This window comes from Takifugu rubripes, chromosome 13 (genome assembly GCF_901000725.2).
Source record: "Takifugu rubripes chromosome 13, fTakRub1.2, whole genome shotgun sequence".
Taxonomy (NCBI): Eukaryota; Metazoa; Chordata; class Actinopteri; order Tetraodontiformes; family Tetraodontidae; genus Takifugu; species Takifugu rubripes.
Genome location: NC_042297.1, coordinates 11,647,755 through 11,658,052, shown reverse-complemented (window position 1 = coordinate 11,658,052; position 10,298 = coordinate 11,647,755). Strand labels below are relative to the sequence as shown.

The 10,298-nt window shown below is 47.1% G+C and overlaps 2 protein-coding genes across 2 annotated transcripts; one reads left to right on the top strand and one right to left on the bottom strand.

Annotated features, from left to right (window-relative positions):
* ctsd (cathepsin D) lies at positions 1-4,459 on the top strand. Its single transcript, NM_001078584.1, is given in 9 exon segments — positions 1-62; positions 1,668-1,824; positions 2,409-2,532; positions 2,610-2,728; positions 3,127-3,326; positions 3,549-3,671; positions 3,742-3,886; positions 4,027-4,125; positions 4,298-4,459. Coding segments are annotated over 9 exon segments (1,191 nt in total).
* A 902-nt stretch (positions 4,460-5,361) lies between these two features.
* Positions 5,362-10,218, bottom strand: cdhr5a (cadherin-related family member 5a). The gene is made up of 14 exons (XM_029846214.1): positions 9,913-10,218; positions 9,309-9,481; positions 8,783-8,842; positions 8,612-8,701; positions 8,457-8,543; positions 8,276-8,380; positions 8,019-8,204; positions 7,852-7,942; positions 7,672-7,769; positions 7,397-7,603; positions 7,073-7,186; positions 6,934-7,000; positions 6,695-6,855; positions 5,362-6,523 (listed from the first exon to the last, which is right to left on the bottom strand). Exons 1-14 carry the CDS (start codon positions 10,079-10,081, stop codon positions 5,951-5,953), a joined length of 2,181 nt encoding a protein of 726 aa, XP_029702074.1. The 5' UTR covers positions 10,082-10,218; the 3' UTR covers positions 5,362-5,950.
* Between the last annotated feature and the right edge of the window lie 80 nt (positions 10,219-10,298).

Genomic DNA, 10,298 nt, shown 5'->3' with positions numbered 1-10,298 from the left:
ATGAAGCTCCTGATCTTGTGCGTATTCGCGGCGTTGGCTCTGACAAACGATGCGCTTGTTCGGTAAGAAGAAAAAACGATTCCACCCTCGCAACAACACTATTATGTATGAAAAGCTAACGAGTTAGCGCTGGCAGGACGGTAGCATTGTGACGTCACATTTTTCTCCTATACTGTGCAGCAAATATGTGAAGTAATGGTATTTTCTAACAGGTCGCCTGATACTTAAGATAATTAAGAGTTAATCTAATTATCTCGTGTCCTGCTTGGCAACACGACCTTGTACTGATCTGAGTTATGGCTGCCGTGATGCTGCAAAATCTCCAATGAAATAGCGCAGACTTGCTACTACTGTTTTAAACGTTCTTGTAAATTGTTCTGCAGGATAAATGCCCAGAAATGAGTAAAAAAAATAAATAGCATGTTGTGCTGAACGTTTTGCAACGGATTAGGGAATTTCTTCCATATGGAATTATGGAAGAAATCAGGTGATGTTGCGTCGCCTTTACCTGCAAACTCAGCTTTTGTCGCATCAAGCTTATTTTCGCTTTGCCATTATTTGATAAAATATCAAGCAAATGTCCTCTGCAGACAGGTTTTTATTTTGGGTCATTTAGTACTTTTTGGTAGAATCGCATTGCCTATATTTAAACTACAGCAGGGTTCTTTCCACAGACCCAGAGTCAATATTATTCTACAGCAGCTCAGAAGGGACAAAACTGTTCCCAGATAAGAGTTTAAATCCAACAGCAAACGCAACATTTGGTCTCCTAAGTGACACAAAAGGGGCAATTTTAGGTTGCATTTATCTACTTATAATGAATGTGTAGAATATATTATTATTATTGTTAATATTAGAAAATAATTTACTAATAATTATATATTTTCTAGTTGTTGTTGTTTTTAAATACTGTGTCAACACTTCAGTCTCAGCGTGATAATTCCATGTCTTGGTCAAACGACTTAGGAAACATCTGTGGTTTGTTCTGTTATATTATGTGTGTAAGTTGGAAGACATTAGTTTCTATACAGAAAAATATATATTTTTAGAAGGTTTCTCACAGAAGAGTCAGATATGAAACACATTCAGCGGTAAATTCTTGTGGCTGTTTGTGGTTCTGGAAAGTTTTCCAGTGTGTGTTTTGTTCACAGCACATTTATGGAGTAATATCACCTGTAGATATGAATGTGGGTCAGCTCTTATCTGCAAGGCCACCAGAAGTGTTACAAACCGAGTCAATAAAAGGTCACGTTGTTTGTGTGTTGGTATTTTTTTGCTCTACAAACTGAACTGATAATAGAAATCATAGCTCGGACAAACGCATCTTGTATATGCTTGTGAGTGAATATGACTTCAACTGTAGACAGACACTTTATTGTTTTTAACAGAAATTATTGTGATACAGGGGAAAATTATGTGGTTGGGGGAAAATGCATTCTGACAGGACCCGTAAATCCTTCAAACAAAGAGACAGATTTGAAGTGATGAGTCTTTAATAACGGGTCAGACTGGTTCTTTCCTGTTTACTGTGATGCTAAATACATTGTAAATGTTTACTGTGCTCTGAAAGGAGAACACGCTACTGTTGTTGGATCATTCTTCCATTCATCCCTCTGACACTACTTTTACAGATGCTGAGCCTCCGTTTCCTCTTTATTCCCTTTTAGAATTCCCTTAAAGAAATTCCGCTCCATCAGACGTGAGCTGACTGACTCTGGAAGAAAAATAGAAGAACTTCTGGCCGACAGGCGCATCAATAAGTACAACTATGGTTTCCCCACTGCCGGCGCACCCACTCCAGAGACCCTGAAGAACTACCTCGATGTAAGAACTTTCATCCGCATCACTGCGCTCTCACTCATGCTTCCCAAATGCACCACAGCAAACAGCTGCAGTGTGGAATTTCTTTGTACCTTCGGCTTTGTTGAGAGGAAATTCAGGTTTACCTGTCCAGACAGGTCCTGCTTTACATTTACCCTAATGCTGACTCCAAGATGGGTGATCTAAAGGACAGGCGCATGACTACTGACTCAGTGCTGCCTGTGATCCTCATGATCCTCATCAGCTGACACAACAGTAGTTTACTCTAGTTCCACTGGGGCTATTGGGCAATAGATTTCTCTACGTGATCTTCAGTCACACACAAAGTGGGTTTACTGGATGCCGCAGAAATGTTGTGACACAAGCAGTTTTAAGTCACGTGAACAACCAGCGGTGGAATCGTCTTTGTTTGTCTGGCTGTAAAATCGATGTGATGTGACCTGGATTCATGCTATGACTCAGACAGGTGTGACTCTTAACAGCCGCTCAGGGGGAGTGGTTTTCTCCTGAAAATAACATTTCTAGTGAAATCCAGTGAGTGGGTGTTAAATGTTTCTGTGCTCATTGTTATTTCTGTTGTTGACCAGGCTCAGTATTATGGTGAGATCGGCCTGGGTACGCCTCCTCAGCCCTTCACTGTGGTGTTCGACACAGGCTCCTCCAACCTGTGGGTGCCCTCTGTCCACTGCTCCCTCCTGGACATCGCCTGCTGTAAGAGCTGTCCATGACAACGGTGTGTTTTGAAACAAATGGAGGTTTTTATAAGCCCACATTCTCTTTTCCCACAGTGTTGCACCACAAATACAACTCTGCCAAGTCCAGCTCATATGTGAAGAATGGAACCGCCTTCGCCATCCGGTATGGAAGTGGCAGCTTGTCGGGCTACCTCAGCCAGGACACGTGCACAGTGAGTTTGCTTTGCATTAGTGCAGTTGGCTGAACCAACTGTTGGTGTTTCAGTCCTGAAAAATGATCAGATACGTAAAATAAAATGAATGCTTTGCAATGTGGGAGTGAATGCCTTAAGGTGGCCGTTTTGCTGGGGTCTGGTCTGTTTTTAACCTAAATATAAATATAACCTAAATATATAGACATAAATACAACAAATATCCCTACATGTGTTAAATCCAGCTGACATTGGCTGGAGCAGGATTTATGACTGCCAGTCTGGCTCTGAGGATTAGCTCTGCTTAGATGGAATGCTGTGTATGCATGGACGTCTTGGTTAAATGGTGGGAAAAGTCGTTTTTATGATTGCAGGGTCGGGTGGCAGTAGATGTTGACCTTTCTCAATCTGTTGTCTAGCTCGGTGACTTGGCTGTGGAGAAGCAGCTTTTTGGAGAAGCCATCAAGCAGCCCGGTATAGCGTTTATTGCAGCCAAGTTTGACGGCATCCTCGGAATGGCGTACCCTCGCATCTCTGTGGACGGGGTCACTCCCGTCTTTGACAACATCATGAGCCAGAAGAAGGTGGAGAAGAATGTCTTCTCCTTCTACCTGAACAGGTGAGGTCCCAGAGCAACAACCTAAAAGTATTCATTAGAGTGCTGGAAACACACGTGGCCTGAAGTTAGCTTCCTTATGTTCACACCCATCTTGCCTCTTTTACGACCTGTCTTTCCTGAAACCAATGTTTGATCAACTGGTCTTTATTGAAATTTTAATGCAAAGAGTTAAGGTTTTTTTCAAGGGACCTTATTGGAAAAGTCTTCCTGTTTCATCTTCAGGAACCCAGACACTCAGCCTGGCGGTGAGCTGCTTCTGGGAGGTACTGACCCTAAATATTACACCGGCGACTTTGACTACGTCAACGTGACCCGTCAGGCCTACTGGCAGATCCATATGGATGGGTGTGTATTCCTACGCTTTGCAAAAGATTGTCATTTCATGACAGATGATCATATTCTGTGTGTGTATCAGGATGTCTGTGGGCAGCCAGCTGAGTCTGTGCAAGAGCGGCTGCGAGGCCATCGTTGATACTGGAACGTCTCTGCTCACCGGCCCCTCGGAGGAGGTCAAGGCCCTGCAGAAGGCCATCGGAGCCATGCCGCTCATCCAGGGAGAGGTTAGATGTCAGACTCGTACTATGAGCCTGTTTTTACCTAAAGAAATGACCCTAGTTCATAGATGAGAAGATAGCAGGTAGTGAGCTACTATTTTGTGTTTAGTTGATGTTTAAAGGCAGAAGTTGTGTTTGGGTTTCAGTACATGGTGAGCTGTGACAAGATCCCATCACTTCCCGTCATCACCTTCAACATCGGCGGGAAGCCCTTCAGCCTGAGCGGAGACCAGTACGTCCTGAAGGTATGAGGCGCCTTAACCAGCAGGGGGCGACACTGCCCGCTGCCGCAGCAACAATGGGCTGGCTGTGGCGTCATTCAGAAGGAAACACTGCAGCTTTGTTTGGGTTCAGCCTTTGTTTTTCTCTTTCTCGTCACCGCTCCGTTTCTGACTCCGTCTCCCTCCAATCAAACAGGTCTCTCAGGCCGGAAAGACCATTTGTCTGAGCGGTTTCATGGCGCTGGACATTCCCGCCCCCGCCGGCCCCCTGTGGATCCTTGGAGACGTCTTTATTGGTCAGTACTACACCGTCTTCGACAGGGAAAACAACAGGGTGGGATTCGCCAAGGCCAAGTGAGCTGGGCCTGCACCTCTGGAGACGCATCAGGTCGACGGCCTGAAAGTTTTAGGAATTTAAAAATAATAAAATGCTGCACGCGTTTTCTGTTGCTTAGCAATCAAACCGATATCCACCAATAGGTTTTTGCATAGTCTAGATGCACTGATCGGGACAATTTTTACCCTATTGGAAATGAATATTTGATGTGTGATGGGTGTTTATGATGAGCAGATGGGCTCGCCGTTACAATTTTTTAAACATACAGGTGAAGTTGGTTTTTTTTTTTTAAATCAAGACTTTGTTTTAAACACTCCTAATAATGAGACAAATGTTATTTACAGAGTTTGGGATGAACTGAATGTGACTTTGCCTGAATAAACATTAAAATCTGGTTCCAGTGTTATGTTTAATCATGCCTCCTCCCCGTTAGACAATTAAAAGTATCTCATTTACTGAAAAAAAAAATCCCAGTCGGATCCATCAAACTTTTATTACTCTCTCTTAAACCCATTTCAATATAAAAAAGTAATATCACTGAATACACAATGATCTCAGCTGTTTAGTATTCAGTAGAGAATGTTTATCTTCACATATTTGTCATATAAAACAAGCACAGTGTTCAGTTTAGTAGTTTGTACAGAACTTGAGCTGAATGGAACCATCAAAACCATCAGCGCTACGATTCGCTCGTGGGTCTTTCTGATCCGGTAAACCTGTTTGTTGTGGCCCAAACGCACAATAACCTCGTTATTAAAGAGTTGCCTCATTAGTTAAGAATAAAATCTTTGTTCTTAACTAATCAGCTTCAATTTTCCAACATCCGGAATAACCTTCAGAAAGATTAAAGGCCCCAAATTTTTTTCAGAATAATTTTGCCGATGGTGCAAATTTATCAGTTTGTCTCCGTCAGCGACAAATGAGGCGAAACGTAAATGAACTTGGGCAACAGGGAGTCCAAGAAAAGGAAAGGCTGGAGTTCCCCGAGAACATTTGAAGGCACTTTTTACAAAGCAGATGCTACAAAGAGCTTCTAGGAGAGATTTCACATCCTTGGTATTAATTAGCCAAAAAAAGAGGGAAAAAAATGTTTTTTTAACGTGATGTAATAGAAACATTGAACACTTTTAATCCATTTGAAGGGCTCCTTGAAGTCAAATATAAGAGGTTTGTTGGGTGCGTTGAAGTGCTAAAGTCCAGATTTGGATCGCCTCCCTGCAGTCACTGTCCTCCGAACTCACCAGAACCGTCCAGCTGGACAAACAGCGCTGCAGGTAAATGGGAACCCCATGAGGCAGCTTTGGTTGGGGCTGATTTTCCATAAATGAACCAAAACTTCCAACTGCTGGCCCCGGAGGCGACCGTGGAGATGAGGTGTTTGTTTGAACTTTGCGTACTCACAGTAGAAAACCCTTCTGGGGTTCACAGATCTGTTCATGGTCCAGTCCAGAGGAGCTTCAGAAGAACCCCTGAGAACTCTCCAAAAAGGTTGGTGTGTGCTCTCCCACCTCCTCAGGCCTCCTCCTGACTCTCCTTCTCCGAGACAGCATTTCCATCGCCCTGCTCCTCTCTTTGCTCGGTGTTCTCGTTCTCCTGACCTCCATCGGACTCCTTCAGCGGTGCTGCTGGGTCTCTCACAACTGCTTCCATCTCCACCTCCAGCTCCTCCTCAGTCTCCTCCTCCACCCGGCCTACAGTGTCTGGGATAATCTCCACCTCGATGTCGGAGGAGTCCTTGCTCTCCTTGAACCACACCGTCTTCTGACCCTCCTTCCTCCTCTGCTTGGCTCGGCTCAACCTGGCGCTGTACTCGTCTCCGTCCCCGATGCCCCTCCTCGTCAAAGGGCTCCCCTTGGGGACGTGGTTGGAGTAGACGCCACAAGAGGAACAGAGGCGGCTGCGCCTCTCCATTGGGATGATGCGGCCTCGCGACAGAGGGAAGGTGCTCCGTCTGGGGGGAGCGTTGTTCCAGCGCCGAGAGCTTCCTCGGTTCTGTTCGGCCTCGTTCTGGAAGCCGTCATTTGTGTACTGTAGGGAGTCCCTGTGGCCGGTCCGGGGCTGCTCGGACTTCAGGCAGGGCAGGCACTGCGGGAGGTAACGGATCATAAGATCAGACCCTCGCTGGGCCCCTGTAATATTCACCCATGAAATGCAATAAAGGACTATAATGATAATATAAGTGAAATACAAGTAAACATTAGGAATAAATGTAGAGCTGCTCTTCAAGCAGAAACCAGCCGGCAAGGTTCCACTGACCTCGCACACCTTGTCCGTGCTGTCATTTCCCTTCCAGAGGCGGGAGATCAAGAAGCCGATCACAATGAGACACAGGACCAGCAGAGCGGCCATGACCAGGCCCAGGAGCGCCATATCGCCCGGCCGGTACCCGATGTTGGAGGGGGACTGGATGTCCACAGCTGTGGGGACCAAGAGCTCTGGATCAGATATTTAAGAGACTTGAGGGGGGACACGGTGCAAAGGTCAGATGATCTCACCTGGTATGACCTGGACAGAGAGCGCTGCCGTTCCAAACTCCCCCGTTGTTGCGTCCACGGCTCTGAGCTGCGTTGGGAAACACAAGGCGTCACTAAGGGAGCTGGCCCTGTCTGAATCCTAAAAGTTAGCCTCCGTCACCTGGAGCGCGAAGGATTCCGTCTTCACAGCTCTCTTCAGGACCACGAAACCGTCCAGGGTCACGTTGACGTAGCTGCTGTACTGGACCTCGTATCTCACATCTGGATTCAGGCCCTGGTGGCATGAACGAACACACACTATGAAAACTTTTATAATTATTCTGTTTTATGGTTTAGGAGTCCCAAACCGCCATATTTTAAGGGTAGTTTCAGCCTGTTTTGGGGAATGATGTACTCAGAATAGAAGCTTAAGGAAGGAGCTTCAGTTGAGGTTCATTGTCTATGATCATAAACTAGTCAAAGCAGACAGGTGAAGAAGACTCACGCTCGCAAAGTCTTCGTCCCGAGCTCGGACCCGGAAGGGCCGGTAGGTGCTTCGGTCTCTGAGGATCATGCTCTCAGGAACAGAGTTGCTGTAGATGAAACCCTCGTATCGATCCTTCTCAAAGCGAGGAGGGTTCCGGCTCCTCTTCATCACCTCGATCGTCACCTGAGTGACTGCGAACTGATCCCTGTTGGTCACCTGTGACGCCTGAGGGCCAGAAAAGATCAGACGCCACTGATTCTACACAGAGCGTCCAGAGGAAGGTATGGATTTACCAGAACGGTGAGGGTTATTGGACCGGCGATGTCTGCGGCTTTCGTCATGGTTAAGTTTCCTGTGTCCTCGTCAATCTGGAAAATGTTTCCCTCGTTTCCTGAAGGTGGAGGCAAAGACAAGAACCTCGAATTAGCCGTGAACTCTGAGGTCCGTCCGTCCCTCCCTCGAGCGGTTCTGACCTCGCAGTATCCTGTAGCTGATCTGCTCGCTCCTGTTCTTGTCTCCATCTCTGGCGAACAGCGGCCCAGGCTCCAGCACCAGCGGTCCATCCTGCAGAGGAGCGCAGTAAAATGTCCTCAGTGAGACCTGGACAAAAGCGACTTTGACCCCGCGTGGACGCGCTCACCTCCTTCTCCGTGAGGTTCACTCGGCCTCTGTAGCCGCCGCTCACGCACAGTTTCGCCATCCCCAAGTTGGTCCGAGAACACGGCTGGAACCAGGGGGGGCGGTTGTCCACGTCTTTGACGTGCACTGTGATGGAGGTCACGGAGGTGAAGAAGGGCTTGTTGGAGGCGGAGCCGTTGAAGATATCCTGCAACACGTTTGAAAGCTCAGAGCTGAAGAGGAGCAGCTGCATCGGCGCCGTTTGGTCCAAACTAATACCTGCACGTGTAGAACCAGAGAGACCTTCTGCACCACATCGTAGTCCAGGATGCTTTTAACGAGAATCCTTGGACTGTTGATGTTCTCCAAGCGGAAATATTTGTCCTGGGTTGACACGGAGAGAGTAAAAACCAATCACCCGTGCAGGAACCACAGTTCAGAACCTGTGAAGGATCCTCACCATCGCGGACTCTAGACGATAGAACAGCGGCTGCGAATCAACGTCGGTGGCCTCCACCAGTCCCACCGTGGAGTTGATGGGAGCAAGCTGCGGGAGACGGAGCGTGAAGACAAAGGTGAAACAGACCCAAAGGTTGGGCCAGCGACATCACTCACCTCGTTCACCTCCAGGACAAAGTGGCTCTGGGCAAAATTCGGCGGGTTGTCGTTCACGTTTTCCACGAGAACCTCGACAGACTCGTTGACCTTGGAGGTAATAAAGAAACATCTAAATCAGCTCAGTTTTTTTTAGATCTAGGCCTGAATTTTCCATCCTGATTTGCTCACAGATCTGAAGCCGACTCTCCTGCACTGCACCCACACCACCAGAGTTGTGCTGGACAGAGTCTGGCAGAGACACACAGCACCTCAGAACACCTCAGGATACAGCCCCACCAGCCCCCCCGCCACAACCATCTTCATAGCTGAGAATGATCTCAATTTGTATGATGGATCCTAAACAACCCACCTGACTGCTTTAACGCTCTGAGAAACTTGATCGCTCTTCAAGAACAAAACAGTTTCAGGATGGTTTTGAACACAGAAGAGCTGCTGAAAATTCAAGCTCTAATTTATGTGGTTTCCCTTCTCCGAGGGCCTGTTAGCTGCAATGCTAATCCTAGCACGTTTCACCGGAGGAGCAGGAAATCTGGTTTTGAGCGGCTGTGCCTTCAGGTTGATGGTGATTTGTGATTTTTCCATCTCATTTCTACAGAACGGGATGTCATGATTTACTCATCTCCTTTCAAACAAGTATCTTTGGATCCTACTCATTCTAATCAACCTCCAACACCTGATTTATGCCTGGACTCACTTCATAATCGAGTCCTTTCTTCACCATCAGAGCGTTTCCCTTCAGGTAGAACAAACTGTCGGGGTTGATTGTGACCGTCAGCGTCACATCACCGCTGGAGGTGATTTCGACCAGCTGAACGTCGGCAGTGTTGTTCTCCGAGACTGTGATGGGACCCGGAGGAACGGTGCAAACTGGGAGAACAGAGAGTGGAATGACTTTATAGAGAGGAGCAGCCATCAGACCTGCACCAAACACCAGAAAACAGACTTTAATTTGTCAAGCACAGGAATCATCTGGACCAGCGAACAAGCTGGACAGGAGGGCGGGAGGTCGTTGCCTGGCAGCAGGAACGATGTCTGCTCCTTTTGTGCATGTTTCTGACCGAACCATTTTGTTCTCTCGGTTTGTATAACCCATTTTCTCCTGAAACTCCAAACCCATCTCTCTCTCCAACCACCAGAAAATCATTCCCCAAACTGAACATCTGAAAAAATCTGACACAAGCTTCATTTTTGCCTCTAATTGGCTGCTGTGGCAGAAATGTGAACTGGCCCCGAAACTCCTTTCTCCATCTGACCAGTGACACACGATGACCTCCAGCAACATCAGGAGCTTTACTCACGTCTCTCAGCCAGACTAATCGCACAGAAGCAGAGGGACACGATGCCGACGACATCTACAGGTTTGCTCTTTCTCCATTTCAGTTCCATGTCCTGAGTCCAGAGGCACCAGCGAATGAAGTCCCAGAGGAGGATGAGGAGTCGGTGGTACCAGCTGGTACGCGGCCACATAAAGGCCCGTCTGTACTGCTCCGTGAGTGGGAGTCGACTACAGTCCCAATGTTTGTGACTTCATCGTATGGACGCATTCTGCATGAAGCAGCTGGCAGCAGAGGACTCGCAGCCTCCCACTAAAATACTTGCATCTATTTGACTGGACGGTCTTTCTGTATCGTGGCTCTGCTGCAAAAATGCCGTCAAATGCAGGAATTTTAGTATTTGACGGCTA

Excerpts from the sequence above, each read along its gene's own strand:
- cdhr5a (XM_029846214.1), bottom strand. The coding sequence starts at position 10,081 with ATGTGGCCGCGTACCAGCTGGTACCACCGACTCCTCATCCTCCTCTGG. Across the intron at positions 8,702-8,782 it reads GGAGAGTCGGCTTCAGATCT|GTCAACGAGTCTGTCGAGGT; the intron begins GTGAGCAAATCA and ends ATTACCTCCAAG. Across the intron at positions 7,770-7,851 it reads CAGCTACAGGATACTGCGAG|GAAACGAGGGAAACATTTTC; the intron begins GTCAGAACCGCT and ends CTCCACCTTCAG.